Source organism: Anabrus simplex, chromosome 2 (assembly GCF_040414725.1).
Source record: "Anabrus simplex isolate iqAnaSimp1 chromosome 2, ASM4041472v1, whole genome shotgun sequence".
Taxonomy (NCBI): Eukaryota; Metazoa; Arthropoda; class Insecta; order Orthoptera; family Tettigoniidae; genus Anabrus; species Anabrus simplex.
In genome coordinates, this window is record NC_090266.1 from 643,926,306 (window position 1) to 643,948,225 (window position 21,920).

Here is a 21,920-nt window from a genome sequence, read left to right on the forward strand (position 1 = left end):
ATCAGGATTTATCAGTGGTGACGTTTTTCAACCTGCTGCCTCTTTGGTGCAGTGGTTAGTGTGATTAGCTGCCACCCCAGGAGGCCCGGGTTCGATTCCCGGCTCTGCCACAAAATTTGAAAAGTGGTACGAGGGCTGGAACGGGGTCCACTCAGCCTCGGGAGGTCAACTGAGTAGAGGTGGGTTCGATTCCCACCTCAGCCATCGTGGAAGTGGTTTTCCGTGGTTCCCACTTCTTCTCCAGGCAAATGCCGGGATGGTACCTAACTTACGGCCACGGCCGCTTCCTTCCCTCTTCCTTGTCTATCCCATCCGATCTTCCCCTCCCCCCGCAAGGCCCCTGTTCAGCATAGCAGGTGAGGCCGCCTGGGCGAGGTACTGGTCACCCTCCCCAGTTGTATCCCCCGACCCAGAGTCTGAGGCTCCAGGACACTGCCCTTGAGGCGGTAGAGGTGGGATCCCTCGCTGAGTCCGAGGGAAAAGCCGACCCTGGAGGGTAAACAGATTACGAACAAACGAACGAACGGACTTTTTTCAACACCTTTGCAGATTGAGGATTTTAAATTTTGATTGCCTTATTTCTTTTTCCTTTCTGTTTAATCAATACCTAATTAATATTGAATTTTGTTTTAAATTATTCAATATGCGTTTCCCTACTTCTACTGCCATGCTAACTAGGCCTAATTTCATACAGGTGTGAAGAGGTTGTGTGCGATGGCAGACTGATATACAGTACTTAGGTAAGTTGGAAGGTGTCTGGAAAATATATTCAAGACACCTTAATATAGTATCGTAAGACATGAACAAGAGTTTCACACATGCCAATTATAGCCTCGATAGATGCAGGCGACATGATGACAGAGAACTTTAAATCTTCAAAAAAAATTCCTGTAGCTAAGTACCAGATGGTTAAGGCTAATCTTTCATTAACAGGGATGAAATCCCTCATGTTTGTGTTCTGCCTTTTTCGAAGTTCCCTCTGTGGATCAGTGGTAGAGCGTCGGACTCTGGATCCCAAGATAGCGGGTTCAAACCTGGCAGAGGTATTCGGATTTTTGAAGGGCGGAAGAAAGTCCATTCGACACTTCATGCCATATGATGTCGGCATGTAAAAGATCTCTAGTGACACATTTGGTGTTTATCCGACAAAATTCATTAAGTCTCAGACATAGACACCCAAGAGAGTTTTGGTTTACTCAGTCTGCCATGTAGTAAAATAGAACGTCGAAATTGACGAGCAGACAGCCAGATGGCGTCAAATCAAAATGTCTGCACACGGTAGCTGAGGCCATATTATTATTATTATTATTATTATTATTATTATTATTATTATTATTATTATTATTATTATTATGCTTTCTTGAGAGTGGTTCTACCATCTGTAATAATTTTATGAACATCCTTTCTTTCATTCTGAAATAATCTGCCAATATGATTTCTGTCAGCAGCCTCAAATGAGAATATTCTTCACGTTTCTTCAACCACCCTGTCATCCACCGATTTCTTTTTTTTTTCTATTGGCTTTACGTCGCACCGACACAGATACGTCTTATGGCGACGATGGGACAGGGAAGTGCTAGAAGTGGGAAGGAAACGGCCGTGGCCTTAATTAAGGTACAGCCCCAGCATTTTCCTGGTGTGAAAATGGGAAACCACGGAAAACCATCTTAAGGGCTGCCGGCAGTGGGGTTCGAACCCGCTATCTCCCGAATACTGGATACTGGCCGCACTTAAGCGACTGCCCTCGGTCCACCGATTTCGCTGAAGTTGACGAATACCTTCCATAGCCATATTTATGGCTACACAACCTTTTTATCGATCGTCCATGTTTTCAAAACACACAACGCCACAAAAATTCACTTGAAAAGACACTATTTCAATATTCCGAATGGTGGAAACAAACGTACTGAGCACATTTATTGATACAATTATTGACAATAATATTGACCGTGTAGGGTATGGCGATATTGATAGGAGTAAGCGACTGTATTGACAATACTGATATTGTCAATAATATTGATCGTGTAAGGGCCGCTTTACCAAAAATTGATGCCTGCTTGGCCATCGGATGATATAGATGTTGATTCCCATAGGGAACCTGAAATATTTGTCCCGAATTAGTAAATTTATAATACCAATTTAAATGGTCCGTTATTGGTCATTATAAATTTTCCAGCTAACTCATTCCTGGTTGCCACTGTTTCGCCCCTATGTGCTAAGGTGGGCTCATCAGTTGGTACTTAGCACACCCATCAAGGTGCATGGCTAGTGCATACCGTGGAGACCATTTCTGATGGTGTAACGTCAATATTTCATACGGACCACTGCTGAGGGACACTGTTAAATACCCTTTGATCTTACCTATTGGTGCCAGTCACTTGTCTTTCCCGTAAACTGCCCCCATGTAAATATGTTAAGTTAACCTTTGTAAGACATACCTACCGAGCTCGATAGCTGCAGTCGCTTAAGTGCGGCCAGTATCCAGTATTCGGGAGATAGTAGGTTCGAACCCCACTGTCGGCAGCCCTGAAAATGGTTTTCCGTGGTTTCCCATTTTCACACCAGGCAAATGCTGGGGCTGTACCTTAATTGAGGCCAAGGCCGCTTCCTTCCCACTCCTAGCCCTTCCTTGTCCCATCGTCGCCATAAGACCTATCTGTGTCGGCGCGACGTAAAGCAACTGGCAAAAAAAAAATGTAAGACATACCCTAACATTTTGACGCTGTTATCCTTCACATCTGGTAATTTACAGCCAACGGCTAATATGTTGGTATCCACACTATCAATGAACGTTGTTTTTTGACTATCTCTACTGTAATATGTCAATATTATTTCATAGTAATTACAGTTCAATTTCAAATCAGGTACCTGATTTATGCCTTGAGATAGTACTGTGACTGAATATTCCTTGAATGAAAGGCGAAACATGTCTCATATGGAAGTAAAGATAAATTCCTAATTGTTTAAAATTTTAATGTATTGAATAGGCAATATTATAAACCTATTAGCATCCTACATATAGTATCTTCAGTACGGATCCATAATGATATTTATCACTTTCAACCACAAACTTGTCAACGTTGTGATTCATTTGTTGTATCTATTAGATAAATAATGAGTAAATAAGTAAATAGATTTGTAAATGAGTGCATAATGGTAAGGGACAGGGCATGTTTAATACCAACCACAAGTGAGAATCACAACGTTGACAAGTTTGAGGTTGCTATTAAACATGCCTTGTCCCTTACCATTATTTAGTCCTGAGCTCTAAAATTGTCTTTCATTATTTATTGGGACATATAACTATGGTGTCAAATATCAGGTCAACAGTTACAAATGACTAAATGCAACAGACCTCTGTAGATTTACTGGTACATTAAATAACCTTTTCCTGGACAAAATTCTTGCATTCATTGTCCTTCAGATAATAGACATTAAAAATCTTATTTCTTTTAAGTTTGATTTTTGTCATTTTCATATTAGGCAGTAATATTAATCATGCAGTTGGCATGTGCTCTTAATTAATTTGTGTTGGTCTAAGAGATAATAGCATCATGAGGTGCATGAAAGCGAATTTTATGAAGTAAAATATAAAATATTTCTTTCTCATATGCTTCTTTTTTGTGCTTTCCTCAATTCATTTCTAGTTTCGTATTTTTGTTTGTTTGTATAATTCTCATGAACCTGTAATAATTGTACTTTTTTGCAGGCCTTATTGTTCTAACCGATGGGATCATAGCCATTCCCGATGTTCATATATTTGATTCTGTACTGACACAGCTACGATCAAATACTGTTGCTTGTTCATTCCTTCATGTTGGCTCTCTGTTCCACCCTCACTGTTGTAAAGGCCTTGTACCGTATGCTGATCTCATGCAGTTCATTGCTACTGCAACTTTTGGAGCCTACATGACCACAATACCTGAGATAGTGAGTATTTCTTCCCTTGGTTTATATTACCTGTGAGTAATTGAGGCATTCTGGGTGGTAAGGCAAACTTATTGTCTGGACAGTTTGTGTTTTTAATTCGAAAGAGATCTGTGGCAACTAACACGTATGGCTGCGCATACATGTATTTTATCTCATATAAAATAAGGTTTCAGACAATATAAACAATGTGAAGTTCTTCTTTCAGGTTGAACCATGTTGTTCTCTGCTATAAGTGTACTTTATTGACAGTTTGGTGGCATTTCAAACACTTTGCAGTATTCTTTGTCATGGCGACTGAAGTATCCCGACTTTCCCCAGGCAGCTAAATCAAGTACGAAAGTTGTTGTAGTGCCTCACTTTTAAATAGTCTCCTCTCCCTCTGGCTGATGTAAGCCCCTGTGGACGTTTCACTCAGCAGACAGCTGGGAGTAACCGTTGCTGTTACGTAACTTGTGGATTTGTCCTGCATCCAAGAATTGCTGATTTTGAAGCCTTCCTCTAAATTGATATTGTTCAGGTATTTCTTAATTTCTCTAGCTTCTCAGACTTTTCTTTTGAGGTTCTAGGTAATAGCTGCTAAAATCTTTGTTCTGTCAAATGAAATTCTGTGTCTTGTTTTGCAGGAATGCTTGACTACAGCTAAAATTTCTTTGTCTTGGTTCTTGGTGTGACGGATATGTTCTGTAAGTGTAATAGACAAGAAAAATGTTCCACCGATCAATACATTTATTGTGAATGAATTATTGCACTAGTACTGGTTTCGACCTATCTTGGCCATCATCAGCTAAGCACACAAATTTACAGTCATAGGACAAAATTACAAAGATGTTACGTAAGAGCATCCGGATGTCTAATGAAAAATGGAAGTAAAATATATTGCAGTATGTTGCGTTAAAAATATCTCTGATTAAAAGTGGTGATGGTTAGAATAAACTAAAACCTATTGATTGAGCATGGACATGAGTACATAAACACATTAAAATATATATGCCACATCATAAGACACTAAAAAATATAGCACATTAAACACATTAAAACATGGTATATTTTAAAAACGTCTATTAAAATTTGAGTTCATGTTGCGTTGCATTCATTCTTCAATCCTCTTGTAGTTCTTGTGTTGATTAAGTTAAATATCGAGAATGTTCTATGGCTGATATACTTTGTATTGGTATGTTATAAGAACTCTTGTCATTAAAATTTGAAAATTGAGTATTATGCAATTCAACTGTTGATGTAGTCAGGTAAGATTTATATATACAGCAAGATAGGGTTTATTTTAGAGCAGTTGGTGGTGACACTTCTCTCGTCTATGCACGTTATATGGTTGTTATCTGTAAAGAAAAGCTAATATGAGTATAGCGTATGTATGAAGGAATGCCTGGATGTATGTGTGAAATGAAAAAGTACTTACAGTTGTTGCTGTGGAGGTTGTGTACCGATATGTTTGGAGATTTGTTGTGTTCTGCTGCGAGTACGTCTGGGGCTCATGTGAGCTGTGTGGAGGGATGTTGGTGGAGGGGATGGAGGAGTGGCCATTGTGAAGGTAGGGGCAGGGTTAGGTTTGTGATTCGTCGGTTTGTTATGACGTGTGTTTACTAATTTGAGATAGTCATTTTTTATTGCAGGAATGACTTTGTCAAAGATGATACTGGTTTTCTCTGTAATGTAGTTAATGTTATGATTGGGGTTAGCATATTGATCCAAAGAAATATAGAAATCTTCGGTTGCTCAACATAACCGACAGGGCAACTTCTGGTATAGTTTGTAAAGGGTCTTAATGTGATATTTGTTTAATATCTTCCAGTCCTGTCTGTTATGTTTCTGATGTATAGAAGTATGGCTGTCTTAAGACAGGTCAGTTCCTATTCCCCTGTGATTTCTTCTATCATGGTTTTACCTTTACTTTGTTCTAATTTCCAGTATTCCAGCCAAAATACAGAAAAAACTGATTTCCTGGGACCCAGTACCTCCTAAACTGTACAGCCCACCAAAGATCCATAAGGAAGCCATGCTGCTGCGACTTATTGTAAGCATTATAGGGTCTCTGACACATGATATCGCCTGCTACGTAGCAGCACTACTACAACTGCATATAGGACACTCTGAAATCTATGTTGAGGACTCCTGACATTTCATCCACAACCTCAAGGATTAGTAAGTTTTGATGTCGCATCACTTTTCACTAATGTGTCACTAACAGAAGTATTTCCACTACTAGACCAGAAACTGGCTGTATGTTGGGTATTCAGCCCGAAGGCTGGTTTGATCCTCTGCAGCTCCGCAAACAGCTGTCATAAATAGCCTAGGCATCACTGCCTGAAGACCTGTTAATTCTAGCCAAAGAATGTCTTAACAGCATTTCAACAGGGAATTCTATGGCCAGACAGAAAGAAGGGGCCACAATGGGATCGCCGTTCTCTCCAGTAGTTGCTAATATATATATGGGAGAGTTCAAACAGAAAGCCTTAGCCAAATCAGTCCTGAAACTGAAATGCTCTCTCTGCTGCATGGATGACACTTTTGTCATCTGGCCTCTTCTTCTTCTTAGATTTGTCATCAATGTCATTGATGACATTCTGGTTATGGAGCTGCTGCTAGAGATCCTACGGGGTTAGCGGAACGCAGTTGCAGTTTATTGATGTCAGCTGTTTGTGTTTCAACATCAGTGCAGCCGTAAAGTTGTTGTTTTCGTTGTCGTCGCCTCATCTGGTGGGCCCTGCTGTTTTTGGGCAGTCCTCTTCTTTATGCCATGGGTAGCGGAAAGTCAAGGGGTCCTTTAACTACATAACTTTAGTTCTGATTGTTCACCTTCTCAAACCATGCTGACTGATTACGCTGAACTTTCTCCACGACTGTCTCCTTCATGTGTAACATGCTTCTGATGTGCTGATTGCAGATGTGAACTTTATTTAAAAATCCTGCTGACGTTTGCAACGTCTTCATCTCCGTGGCACTCAAACAACACTTGTGATGATCATATAATATCCAGCATTTGGAAACATAAGTCAGTGCAGACCTCACTGCTGTCATTCAGAGCTTTCCTTCAAGCTTCAGTGGCATCCCCTTATCATAGAACACTGGCTAGTTTTATTTCCACTGCAGCCGGCCTTCTCTGATCCTGTAATTTACATCCTCATCACATGCACTCAGTTTTTCCACCACAGAGCAAAGGTATTTAAAACTGTTGCATTTCGGTAGTGTTGAGAATCAAGAAAAATATCTGGCTTGAAGCCACGGGATCTGTGAAAGTGCAGTGAAGATGTTCGGTCTTTGAACGGCTGATTTTCAGTCCAATGTCTTGTAACACTTCTTGCTGTATTTAAAATACACCACATTGTCACTGATCAGTGCCACATCATCAGCAAACAGAAATGTCTCGAGAAGTGCATATGTGATTTCTGATGTCAGGAAATTCATAACAGTGATGAAAAGGAGGGGCCTAGAACACTGCCCTGGTGAACAGCAAGTTAGACACGAAAAGGTTTTGATGGTATTTGGCCTCACAGGAGTAATAACCTTCAGTTATTTCTTGACCATCTTAACTTTATTCATGGGAATATTCACTTCACCATGAGAAATTAGGTAAAGGGGAAACAGAAAGCACTGAGCAAGTGGCTGTGCAGTTTGGGTCGTGTAGATGTCAGCTTGCATTTGGGAGATAGTGGGTTCGAACCTCACTATCTGCAGCCCTGAAGATGGTTGTCTGTGATTTCCCATTTTTACACCAGGTAAATGTTGGGGGGCTGTACTTTAAGTAACACCAGAGTTGCTTCCTTTCCACTTCTGTCCCATCGTTGCCATGAGAACTATGTCGGTGCGATGTAAAGCAAATTGTAAAAAGAAAAAGAAAAACAAAACAATGGGACTCTTAGCCTTGTAGTATACGGGAACCCCCCCACACACAGAGGTACCTGCATGCCCGTTCTCCCCACCACACATCACAAATGCAAGCTGTTCTAAAATCACTAAATCACTAATTGATCACTAATTGATCACTAATTGATAGGGCCAAAGCGATATCAGATGCAGAACACCTTGAAGAAGAAAAAGAATACCTCATGGGAGCCATCAGAAGAAATGGATACTCATTAAACATCCAATAGGATTTTAGGAAATTAGAATAAAGTAAAGGAAAGGCCATGGTGGAAGAGAACACGCGGAAGGAGGAACTGACCCGTCCAAAGAGAGCGATAATTCCATACTTCAGATACACGACAGACAGGATTGGGAAGATACTGAACAAATATGACATAAAGACCATTTACGAATCACACTGAAAGTTAAACCATCATCTGTCACCAGTCAAAGACATAATAGTGAGGCTGATGACCTAGATGTTAGGCCCCTTTAAACAACAAGCATCATACATAATAGTATTACAGACCCCTGGAGTACCACGTTGAACGCAGCTACGTAGGTGAAACAAAGCTGTCTGATTTCTATCCGACTTAGAAAAGAACATGTTGCTCGCACCAAGACCCAAGACACAAGAGATTTCACCTGTAGTCAATTATTCCTGCAAAACAAGACATGGAATTTCATTTTTGTCACAACCTAGATTTTAGCAGTTATTCCCTGGAATCTCAAAAGAAAAATTTGAGAAACTATAGAAATTAAGAAAGAGCTGAACAATATTAATTTAGAAGAAGGCATAAAAATCAGCAGTTCTTGGATATATATTATACACAGATTATAATATGCAGGTCCAAGCATGAAGATGCAGGACGAACCCTGAAGTATGTTCCAGATGTTTTGAGAGACCCCACTGGGGCTTACATCAGCTGGAGGTAGAGGAGGCTATTTTAAAACAAGGCACAACAACACCTTTCATAGTTGACTGAGACTGATTAACTCGGATCAAGGAGGGATACCTCAGTTGCCTCGACAAACAATACTGCAATATATTTTGAAACGGCAGCAACCTGTACTTAAGGTACATAAAACAACAACATGGTTCAATCCAGGAGAAAACTTATGCCTGTTGTACACCGTCAAATTTTTCTTTGATTTCAATACTTCACAAGAAAAAATGTCAAATCTTGTCGAAGATTGTTCAACATTGCTGGAGGTATGACATAATTTGAAAAGATTTAACAAGGTTTGATAGCATTTTGTTTTAAAATGGAAGAAAGGCAAGCAGCAATTGTTGTTCTTGCATTACTCTTAAAAACGAGAGAAACATGTAATAAAGCATATTTCCATGGAGAAGAGATTAATAATTTTTGCAATGTGTTTACTACCATAACATCATTTGCACATGTTATGTTATATTGCATTTACTCACATGAACTGAATAAAAGTGATGGCAGTGCAATGGAAATTCATTTCTTACTACATGAAAACAAGAATTCCATAACAATAACAATAACGTATGAAGATCGTCGTGAATTGAACATTGCTGAAAGTGTTTACTGCTAGGTTACTGTATGGTAAGAAACACTTCCACTTCCTTGAGATCTTTCTCTTCCAATCTCCATATAAACAATAATTCAAGCCCTCAGAGTGCAGATAGTAAGGACAAACTCCACAGCCCCCCCCCTCTGTCACGATATCTGTACCTGTCCCCTCCTGTCCATATCTCCTCATATGATGTGCACAGGTTTATACATAAATCTAGTTTACAGGTTGTCTCATCTTCCTTTATGTTCATTTTCTACCTATCCCATTTATTCTGGATTAAAAACTTGTGGAATATTAATACAGTAGACTATCAATAATCTGAATGTCAATAATTCGAACCCTCTGGTTCTTTTCATGTGTGTTTGAAAAAGTGCAGGCATAGTTCACTGTCAGCCCTCTTGATTCTGGCTACCCGTGTTGTAAGACGGAGTGGGGATGGCTGGATCCGCATCGTAAAAAGAGTTGAAGGAATCTGACTCCCCCCCTCCACCTCTCCCTGGCCTACTCGTGGTTAAGCTTTCAGTACTCTAGATAGAATGCCTGAGTGTAAGGTAGCACAGCTTACCTGTTTGACAAGTTAGAGACTTTACTGCAAAGAAATGAAGCTCGCTAACATCTAAAGAAACTTTTTTAAATCTAATGTTGTTGGCCTATGAATTCTTTAAAGTTAACATGGTTTGTAGTTAAAATTAGTTTTTGTGTGTACCAATCGAGTTGGCCGAGTGGATAGGGTCGCGCAGCTGCAAGCTTGCATTCAGGAGGTAGTTGGTTTGAACCCCACTGTCGGCAGCCCTGAGATGGTTTTCCATGTTTCCCATTTTTGTGCCAGGCACATGCTGGGGCTGTGCTGTACCTTAACTTTTTTTTTGCTAGGGGCTTTACGTCGCACCAACACAGATAGGTCTTATGGCGACGATGGGATAGGAAAGGCCTAGGAGTTGGAAGGAAGCGGCCGTGGCCTTAATTAAGGTACAGCCCCAGCATTTGCCTGGTGTGGAAATGGGAAACCATGGAAAACCATTTTCAGGGCTGCCGATAGTGGGATTCGAACCTACTATCTCCCGGATGCAAGCTCTCAGCCGCGCGCCTCTACACGCACGGCCAACTCGCCCGGTGTACCTTAACTAAGGCCACAACTGCCTCCTTCTCACTCCTAGCACTTTCCTATCCTGTGGTTGCCATAAGACATATCTGTGTCAGTGCAACATAAAGCAAACTGTAAAGGGAAAACATTTTTGTTTGTTAACGTGGATAAACATGAAAATACGAAAGGACAAGGACCACTGAGATTGACAAGGAAAGAGCCTGTTTGATGATAGAAGGGTATGAAAATGTGGAGATTGTCTTTTTGTGTATTCATTTGTCTGTCTTTTCTCTTTCTATTCCTCTCTCTTCACACACTGACTTGTCATTGTGTTCATCCCAGTTTGTGTTCATTTTTGTGAAACTGTTGTTGAGTTCACCCAATGCAGAAATCTCTTGAGCTGCATTTCCTGGAAACAAGCCTTAGTAGATTTTTCGCTTACTGCCTGGAATGCTTCATTTAGAGATATTCGGATGTGCTAATCATGTCATGTACAAATAGAGTCATTCAAAGTCACAGATAGATTGACCATTAGAAGCTCTTTGTTTGATTTTTGTTACTTTATGTTACAGACCTCTATTTCCAAGGACCAGATGAATATGTATCATAGGGCATTTCTTACTTGGAATTTCCATAGAAATAATAATGAATTAGTGTTTGACTACCAATTCCCTCATAGAGATGGAGAATGGCATGTCAGGTAAGACTGTAGATAGGATTTTTTTCTGAAAATATAGTAATATAGCAGTTAATAAAATGTTACACACGATGTGACTTTCTCCAGCATTGCCAATGCAAGAATTGCAATACCTGCTACTATTGTTTCACCACTATATCTCTGTTAATTTGTATGAATAACTAGAAGCACTTACAAATAACTCACTTGTCTTCCCTGTCAAAACCACTGAATAACAACCCTTATAATTTTTGTTGGAAGGGGCTCAATTTTCCTTGTTGGTTAAGGGTGGCAAGCACATGGACAGTTAGATTGATATTTTTATTATGTGGTAATTATTTAATCTTAACATAAATTTAAACATGTAAATGAAGCTGTTGAGAAAAACTTGGCTGGGAACTACTGATAAAATTGTGAGAAATTCAGACTTGCATGTGTGAAGCATTCTGGTCTTGAGCACATGCAACTGCTCTTGCCAAGCATGTCACTGTCATCATAGACAATAGTCTGTCCTTCCAATACCATTTTGTGTTTTGATGCAGTACACCAGTTTTTCCTAAATACAGAACAGTTGAACCAAGGCCTAAACATCACATAGCTTTCACCTACTTTTGGCTCACCCCCTCTCCACCTCCATGTTTAATTTTGTTCAGTCCACTGTGATGATCCCTTCTTATAAATGTATTTAAAATAATATAATGTAACAATTTGCAAAGAAAATACACTGGCTGAAAAACATATTCAAACACCATGAAATAAGGAATGTGGAATACGGAAATTTTGGCAATATATTTGTCGAGGTAATATATTTAATTGATGAAAGGTATAAGACTACAGGTTAATATACGCACAAGAAAAGCCATCGCAAATGTGTCATGCTGGTCCATTGATAACTGGTGTAATCGCCTGACTGTTGAATGCAGGTGTGCAAACGTTCATGCATTGTGTCATACAGGTGCCGGATGTCAGCTTGTGGGATGGAGTTCCATGCCTGTTGCACCTGGTCGGTCAATACAGGGACGGTTAATGCCAGTTGAGGATGATGCTGGAGTTGACTTACAGTGATGTCCCATACGTGCTGAATTGGGGGCAGATCGGGGCATCGAGCAGGCCAAGACAACATGTCAACACACTGTAGAACACGTTGAGTTACAACAGCGGCATGGAGGCGTACATTATCCTGTTGGAAAACACCCTCGAGAATGCTGTTTGCAAATGACAGCACAACAGGTCAAATCACCGGACGGATGTACACATCTGCAGTCAGGGTGCATGGGATAAATACGAGACTGTTCTTGTTGTCAGGAAATTGCTCCCAGACCAGAACTCCTGGTGTAGGTCCAGTGTGTTGATGCCACAGACAGGTGGAATGCAGGAGCTCACCTGGCCTCCTTCTAACCAACACATGGCCATCACTGTATCCAAGGAAAAACCGGCTATCATCAGAAAACACAGTGGACCTCCACTCCATCCTCCAATGAGCTCTCGCTTGACACTACTGATGTCGCAGATGGCAGTGGCGTGGGGGTAAGTGGAATACACGCCGCAGGGCATCTGGCTTGGAGCTGTCCTTGAAGTAACTGATTTTGAACAGTTCTTTGCATCACTGTGGTGCCAACTGCTGGTCGAATTGCTGCTGCAGAAGCAGTCCGCTGCACCACAGCCGTACACCAAATACGGCGATCCTCCCTCTTGGTGGTGCCACTGGGTCCTCTGGAGCCCGGTCTTCTTGCGAGTGTACCTTCTCGTAACCACTGCTGCCAGCATGCAAGCACAGTGGAGGCATTCCTGCCAAGTCGTTCTGCAATAGCGCGGAAGGAAAATCCACCTTCGCGTAGCCCTATTATACGGCCTCGTTCAACCGCAGTGAGCTGTTGATACTGGTCTCTTCGTCATTGTAAACACATTCTTGACCTACTCACAGTCTCTCCGTCCAATCTCACAGGTAACTAACACTCTCTCATAGTACAGCCCATGTTTAAAACAATCCTGATGTGCAGGGCATCTAGCTTGGAGCTGTCCTTGAAGTAACTGATTTCGAACTGTTCATTGCGTCACTGTAGTGCCAACTGCTGCTCAAATTGCTGCTGCAGACGCAGTCCGCTGCACCACAGCCATACGCCGAATACGGCGGTACTCCCTCTAAGCCACTACTAGCACCACGCTAACGCGATTTGCGGGAAATTTGCATCAGCATCATCTTAAGACACGCCTACCAATGTTCGTTAATATAGCACAACGCCTTCTTGCTGTTTGGATATTTTTTCTGCCATTGTATAAAACTAAGCTCACTTTATATCTCCGAGTTTACGGTACAGGTATGTACTGAATAGTAGGGTTTTAGAACTAGTTTTACAGTCCCGTAACTCAAAAAATATTTTAAGAGTAAAATAGTACCTACTGTAGGTGTATTGAACAGACTACGTAGAATAATTCCTGAATCTAACTTAAATGTGTTTACTATGTACTGTATGAAGTCATTGCACTCAAGGTCAAAGTAGGAGAGCTTCAAATTCTTCAAAATGAAGCATTCAGAGCCCTTTATAATTTTTCATTCTTAATGTCCAGATAGGTAATGTACTCATAAACAGGCATTAATCCAGTTAGGGCCAGGCAAGTTGGCCGTGCGGTTTGGGGTGCGCAGGTATGAGCTTGCATCCTGGAGATAGGTGGGGTCGAACCCCACTGTGGGTAGCCCTGAAGATGGTTTTCCTTGGTTTCCCATTTTCACACCAGGCAAATGCCGGGGCTGTACTTTAATTAAGGTCATGTCCACATTCTTCCCAGTCCTTGCCCTTTCCTCTTCCATCATCGCCATAAGACCTATCTTTGTCAGTGCGACGTAAAGCAAAAAAAAAAAAATCTGGTTAGGTTATCTATTGCATACTCTTTGGTAACACTTGCCTTCAAAATTAAACTTAATTTATCTCGGGCTAATATAAAACTAAAATTCATCATACACATGATATAGGCTTTTGGACTTTTGCAGTGGGAAGAAAATACGGTGAAATTCTTTATGTTTCGCAGAGAACTTTGCTCTGCGTCTTCAGAAGAAAATCTTGACTGTCCATGAGAAAGGCTTCTCAAACAATGAGGTTTGAATTTAGATGTTATAATAGAAGTGCCAAGGTCCTCCGCAAACAGAATATACAAACCTTGTTTGGCACTGTCACTAATATTGCTCACAGTCTGAGTAAAACCAAGGACAAATTGTCCCTACTTTTATATCCTGGGGTATACGAAATTCCCTGTACCACAACGGCATTTACGGCGGAGAAGATAGACTTCGGTACGGTGGAGATGGTGGAAGGGGCAAACCCGTAGCGTCTGTACTCCAGAGGAGTGGCTACAAAAGGCGCCTGACTCCATGTTAGGGGTGGCTTAATTTGAACCTGGCAGAAAGTAATAAAATGCCTGTAGGAGTGGTGAACCCATCGTACAAACACCCTATAAAATGAATGCGAGTTAACCCCATCCACACTGGCTGAGGTTATTTGCAGTTACTTTAAATTTCGTTACCAGGAAATGTGTAGAGGTACTTTTATTGAGGTGTGTAAAATAACACTTGGTTAAATAATTAAACACTTTTTTAACTGGTTGCAGGTTGGGTATTCTAGATGTGCCGCCTCTCAAGTAAATTTTTGCATGTCATCATAGTGCAATATGTGGACAAAATTGACCAGATCAGTGACAGGATAATTAAAGTTGGACTTGAAAGTGGAATCAAGGGTTTTAGACAGGTTTATGTACCCCAATCGGGGAATGCAGATGAATGTTTAGAAGAGTTTCTAGAAGAACTGGAAAGTGTATTGAAGACAAAGAGGTTGTAGTAATGGGAGACATGAATGCACATGTTGGAACAGACAGGGAAAAGAAGAGATAATTGGCCCCTATAGTTATGGAAACCAAGATGAAGGAGATTTGGTAATTGATATTTTGTAGAAAGAATGTATTAATTGTTGGCAGTACATGGTTTAGAAAAAAGAACTCAAAAAAAGTAACTAGATATGGTTGGGGAGATAAAAAGACAAAGGCAATGATTGATCTTATTCTGGTGGAGAAGGAGAAACCTAGACAACTGGAAAATGTGACAGCCATGCGAAGAGTAGATTTTGAAGAAGACCATGAAGTGGTGCTAGCCAAATTAAGACTAGGTAAAATAACAAAGTTAATTTTAAAAAACGTAAAGAAAAATAGAGGGATGGAAGTTAAAAGAGAAAGAAATAAGGGAAAAGTTTCAAGAGGATCTGAAGAAAGGAATTCCCAAAGATGACGTGAACAGTGTGGAAGAGGAATGGACATGTTTCAGAAATGGATTTGTTAAGTGTGCAGTAAACACCTGTGGAAGACTATCAGAGAGGTAAAAGGAAAAAGAGACTCCTTGGTGGAACAGCAGGGTAAAGGAAGCAGTTAAAGAGAAACAAATGGCTTGGAGGAAGTGGATAGGCAGCAATAGTACAGAGAATTGGCAGAAATATAAAGAAGCCAAAAAGGTATGTAAGAAAATAATACAAGAAGAGAAACAGAAGCGTTGGGAAAGTTTCACAGAAACTTTACAGGAGGATATAAAGGGGAGTAAAAAGGTTTTGTATGGTTTGGTGAAGAATTTTTTACAAAATAGGGAAGATACAAAATTTGTAAAACTGAAACAGGGCAGATATTGACGCAAACAGATGACATACTAAAAAGATAAGAAGAATACTTCTAGAATTTTAAATATTAAATACAGCGAACTGGTCGATGAGAAGGAACAAAAAGAAACAATGAGGAAAGAAGAAGAACAAGAAAAGGAGATATCTATGTTAGAAATAGAGGAAGCCATATAAAAGATGAAGAGCAGTAGAACAGCAGGAGTGGATGAGGTAACTACAGAAATGATAAAAGCAGCCGGACCAATAGGGCTACAGTGGCTGTATAGATTATTTAGAATAATCTGGAGGAAGAATGAGATCCTAGAAGAGTGGGGAAGGGGTTTAATTATCCCGATATTTAAGAAAGGTGATAAAAACAAATGTAATAACTACTGAGGCATCACCCTCGTTGCCCATGTAGCTAAGATATTTGAGAGAGTATTGGAAGGAAGACTGAGGAGGAAGCTAGAAGGAGAAATGGAAGAAGAACAGTATGGTTTTAGATTTACATGGTTTTACATTAAGATGTATGATGGAGAAAAATGGGAGTTTGAAAAAGACATAATGATGACATTCGTTGACATTGAGAAAGCTTATGACAGTGTGCCCAGACAGTTGGTATGGGACACATTAAGGAAAAAAACAAGTTAACAGAGTGAATGTGCAAATGGTAAAAGCTATGTACAAAAATTGTGTTAGTAGTGTGAAGACTAGTATAGGAAAAACCAAATGGTTTAAAATTGAAACTGGTCTCTGTCAGGGAACTGTACTATCCCCCATACTATTCACCATAGTCATGGATGAAATTCATAAGAACATTAAACAGAGATTGGGAAGACAGGCAACAAAAGCCATGTTGTTTGCAGATGATATAGTGATATGGGCTGAGGATGAAACGGAAGTGCAAAAACAAGTAGATGTATGGAATCAAGAGATAGAAAAATTTGGGACGAAAGTAAGCACAGAGAAAAGTAAAACAATAGTGATGACAAGGGAAAGGAAGGAAGGAAGGAAGGAAGGAAGGAAGGAAGGGAGAGGAAAGATAAAAGTGAATTGTTAAATTCTGGAAGTGGTTAAAAGCTTCAGTTACTTGGGAAGTGTGATCACAGAAGATGGGAAAATAACTGAGGAAATTGGGAAGAGAATACAACAAGAAAACAGCTTCTACCAGAGTGTAAGGGGTATTTTGTGGAACCAAGATGTCCCAAAGAAATGTAAGAAAGTATTATATTCAACCTGTTATGAACCCATATAACCTATGCAGCTGGATCATGGTCTACAACAAAACGAGAGGAGTGTGGAATACAGGCAGCAGAGATGAAATTCCTAAGAGGTATTGAGGGCAAGACCAGAAAAGATAGAATTAGAAATGAAGAGATAAGGAAAAGGACAAGAATCCTGAAACTTCAAGATAGGATAGAAACAACAAAAATAAAGTGGTATGGGCATATGATGAGAATGGGAGAAGAGAGAGTGCCAAGGAAAAAGCTTTTTCAGATAAGTTAACAGGAAAGAGACCACGAGAAAGACCCCGAAAGAGGTGGGCAGATTCAGTGTGGGAGTGCATAGAGAAGAAGGGAGGGAAACCAGATGATGTACTTAAAAAAGGAGAAGAGTGGTGGAGAAACAGACAGCGATGGAGGTCCTTGATTCACAACCCGTCCCAGGAAGCTGGAAACAGGAAATGATGATGATGATGAATAAAAGTTTATTTATTCAACTGCAATTCCCTCTCTGTACCCTCTCCTGCTCTAAGACCGCACAAGCCCTGCATACTTCTCATGCTCGATCACGCGCGTGATTCAGTGTGTGTCTGTTACTGTACAGTACATAGCTAAATACATTCAGTAGCTAGCACTACTTTCTACATCTTTCAACTCTATGGATTACCTTCCTTGCACATTTTAATGTTACATTTCTTTAGAATATCTCCTCCTAGTCCCATATTTTTTCTCACTTGAACCACAGTGGTACATGTAAGTTACGAGATATGTTTAGAAGGGTTATAAGGAGGTACATTCAGGGAAACGGGGTGGCCTAGGGGCGGTGATAAGGAAACAGGGAACTGGAAATCAAGTAGGAATGACATAAAATTGTTAGTACTCAACTGTAGAAGTATTGTAAAGAAAAGAATAGAATTAAGTATTTTAATAGATATATACTTACCGAATATTGTAATAGGAGTTGAATCATGCCCGAGAAATGATATAATGAATGCAGAAAATTTTTCTCATGGAACTGGAGGGTGTATCATAGAGATAGGATAGGAATGGTAAGACGGGGGGGGGGGGGGGGAGTATTCATTCTGGTGAAAGAAGAATTTGTAAGCTACGAAAAAGTTAAAGATGACAAACATGAAATTCTAGGTGTAAGGCTCATCTCTAAAGATAATAGGCAACTTGATGTCTTTGGAGTGTACAGACCGGGAAAGGGTAGCGCAGACACCGATTTAGAATTATAAGATAATCAGCTATGTGGGAAACAATAAGGAAAGGGACGTGATTGTAGCGGGTGATCTCAATTTACCAAATGTCAATTGGGAAGGTAATGCGAATGACAGGAAGCATGACCAACAAATGGCAAATAAGTTAATATGGGAAGGGCATCTGATTCAGAAAATGATGGTACCAACTAGACGGAAGAATATTCTGGATCTGGTGCTGGTAAAACCAGATGAGCTCTATAGAGAAACAGAGGTAATAGATGATATTAGTGATCACGAAGCTGTTTTTGTCGTAGTTAAAAATAAATGTGAAAGAAAGGAAGATATTAAAATTGGGACTGTTAGGCAGTGCCATATGGCTGATAAAAGGCTGATAAAACAGGCATGAGACAGTTTAAAAAAAGTAACTATGATCAATGGAAAACAGTAAATAAAAATGTAAACAAACTCTGGGATGGGTTTAAATCAATGTTGAGGAATGTGAATAGATTTGCACCTTTATAGGTGGTAAGGAATGGCAAATATCCACTATATTATAACAGAGAAGTAAAGAGTCTAAGAAGGAGGTGCAGGTTGGAAAGAAATAGAGTTAGAAATGGCTGTGGAAGTCAGGAGAAATTGAAGGAACTCACTAGGAAATTGAATCTAGCAAAGAAGTCAGCTAAGGATAACATGATGGCAAGCATAATTGACAGCCATACCAATTTTAGTGCAAAATGGAAAAGTATGTATAGGTACTTTTAGGCAGAAACAGGTTCCAAGAAGGATATTCCTGGAATCATTAATGAACAAGGGGAGTGTGTATGCGAGGATCTTCAAAAGGCAGAAGTATTCAGTCAGCAGTATGTAAGGATTGTTGGTTACAAGGATAATGTCCAGATAGAGGAGGTGACTAATACTAAAGAAGTATTAAAATTTACCTATGACAACAATGACATTTACAGTAAGATACAAAATTTGAAAACTAGAAAAGCAGCTGGAATTGATAAGGTTTCGGGGGATATACTAAAGACAATGGGTTGGGATATAGTACCATATCTGAAGTACTTATTTGATTATTGTTTGCATGAAGGAGCTACACCAAATGAATGGAGAGTTGCTATAGTAACCCCTCTGTATAAAGGTAAGGGTGATAGACATAAAGCTGAAAATTACAGGCCAGTCAGTTTGACATGCATTGCGTGTAAACTTTGGGAAAGCATTCTTTCTGATTATATAAGACATGTTTGTGAAATTAATAACTGGTTTGATAAAAGGCAGTTTGGGTTTAGGAAAGGTTATTCTACTGAAGCTCACCTTGTAGGATTCCAGCAAGATATAGCAGATATCCTGGATTCAGGAGGTCAAGTGGACTGTATTACGATTGGCCTATCTAAGGCACTTGATAGGGTAGATCATGGGAGACTACTTGCAAAAATGAGTGCAATTGGACTTGACAGAAGAGTGACTGAATGGGTGGAAATGTTTCTAGAAAATAGAACTCAGAGAGGCGAAGCTTTATCTGTCCCTGTAGTAATTAAGAGGGGAATTCCTCAAGACAGTGTTATTGGACCTTTATGTTTCTTATATATATCAATGATATGTGTAAAGAAGTGGAATCAGAGATAAGGCTTCTTGAAGATGGTGTTATTCTGTACAGAGTAATAAATAAGTTACAAGATTATGAGCAACTGCAAAATGACCTTGATAATGTTGTGAGATGGACATTAGTCAATGGTATGATGATAAACGAGGTTAAAAGTCAGGTTGTGAGTTTCACAAATAGGAAAAGTCCTCTCAGTTTTAATTACTGCATTGATGGAGTGAAAGTTCCCTTTGGGAATCATTGTAAATAGTATTAATATCACGAAAGATCTTCATAGGGGTAATCACATAAATATGATTGTAAATAAGGGGAACAGATCTCTGCACATGGTTGTGAGGGTATTTAGGGGTTGTGGTAAGGATGTAATGGAGAGGGCATATAAGTCTCTCGTCGGACCCCAACTGGAGTATGGTTCCAGTGTACGGGACCCTCACCAGGAGTACTAGATTCAAGAACTGGAAAGAATCCAGAGAAAAGCAGCTTGATTTGTTCTGGATGATTTCTGACAAAAGAGTAGCGTTATAAAAATGTTGCAAAGTTTGAGCTGGGAAGACTTGGGAGAAAGGAGACGAGCTGCTCAACTAAGTGTTATGTTACATGTTATAAAATTATGCCTACATGATGTTCCACATTTCTCACGATCGTATTCCGAGGCTTCAGTTTCCACATTATTTACAAATACCCTTTGAGTGTTTTACTATCTTCACATTAAAGACAAAAGCAGCGACCTTGACCACGTCTTTTGCAAGATATCTTTTTCTGTGTTGGTGATATCGCTTTTAATTTCTTAGAGAAAAAATGTGTGTACTATCACATTAGGAGAAATAACAGACAAATTCAATTGGACCATTTTATTAGAACTTCAAAATTTATATAAGAAGAAGTTTTAGTCTCAGACCAAATGATTGTAGAATGACCATAGACAGTGCTCCATTGACATTTTAACTTGATTTTATCAAATGTTTTCCATTTTCACATTAGGTGTACCAGTAGTTTGTAATAAGGTTACAAGGCTAATTTTCTAGCTTCTTTTTTAATGAAAATGAAAACCTACAACCTGTTTTCCAGTCATTGACCGGGTCAGGGATGGAATGAATGAAGTAGATATAGGCTATTAGTACGATGGGGTCGCCACTCCCAAAGTGATTTTTATTAATGACTGATAAATGCTATGAAATGAGAATGGAGTGTGTTGCTGGAATGAAAGATGACAGGGAAAACCGGAGTACCCGGAGAAAAACCTGTCCTGCCTCTGCTTTGTCTAGCACAAATCTCACTTGGAGTGACCGGGATTTGAACCACGGTATCCAGCGGTGAGAGGCTGACGCGCTGCCGTCTGAGCCATGGAGGCTCTTCTTTTTTAATATTAAGTGTAATATTTTTAGGACTGCATTACGGTTGAAAATGCCCTAAAATGGGCAGAACATGTCCCAAAAGTATTAAGTGTTAGTATGTATTTTTAAGCACATATAAGTGACAGTAAAATATTGAATAGGTGGATTAATAAATACCTTCGTTGGTTTTTAAGTCATAAGTGGTATGTTCCGAGCTGTCCGTGGAGAAATGGTGTGAGAGGACATCAGTAGACGAGTAAGTTTGATTGGTGTCTTTAAAAGTCGGAAAGATCACAACATGAAGATAAAGTTGGAATTCAAGAGGACAAATTGGGGCAAATATTAATTTATAGGAAGGGGAGTTAGGGATAGGAATAACTTACCAAGGGAGATGTTCAAGAAATATCCAATTTCTTTGCAATCATTTAAAAAAAAAGGCTATGAAAACAACAAATAGGGAATTTGCTACCTGGGCGACTGCCCTAAATGCAGATCAGTAGTGACTGATTGATGAGACCTATTGGATTTCAGTTAACAAATAAACTAATAATCATGAATGAATTGTGTACAGTAAGAACCAAGACCCACAAATAAGAACAAAGTATACGGAAGTTACTGGGTGAGGGCATAGGAGGCATTTGCAGGGTTTAATCAAGAGACAGTAGTCAGACTTCTTCTATAACATATTTATTAAATAAAAAATTAAAAACATACAAAGGGTCCAGAAACCTAGTCTCTGAAGAAAGGAAGTTAACATGATTTTACATATCTAAGATAAAATTCTAAAATAATTTAATTGTATAAAGTCCACCTGTTCAATAAATGTTTGCCTTT

At 39.6% G+C, this 21,920-nt stretch overlaps 1 protein-coding gene across 1 annotated transcript in view; it reads left to right on the forward strand.

Annotated features, from left to right (window-relative positions):
• Nucleotides 1-21,920, forward strand: part of LOC136863623 (KICSTOR complex protein SZT2) — an 874,751-nt gene that overhangs the window by 112,798 nt on the left and 740,033 nt on the right. Inside the window, 2 exon segments of the mRNA XM_068226020.1 lie at nucleotides 3,710-3,930; nucleotides 10,990-11,117. Of these exon segments, the coding sequence (XP_068082121.1) occupies nucleotides 3,710-3,930; nucleotides 10,990-11,117 (349 nt within the window).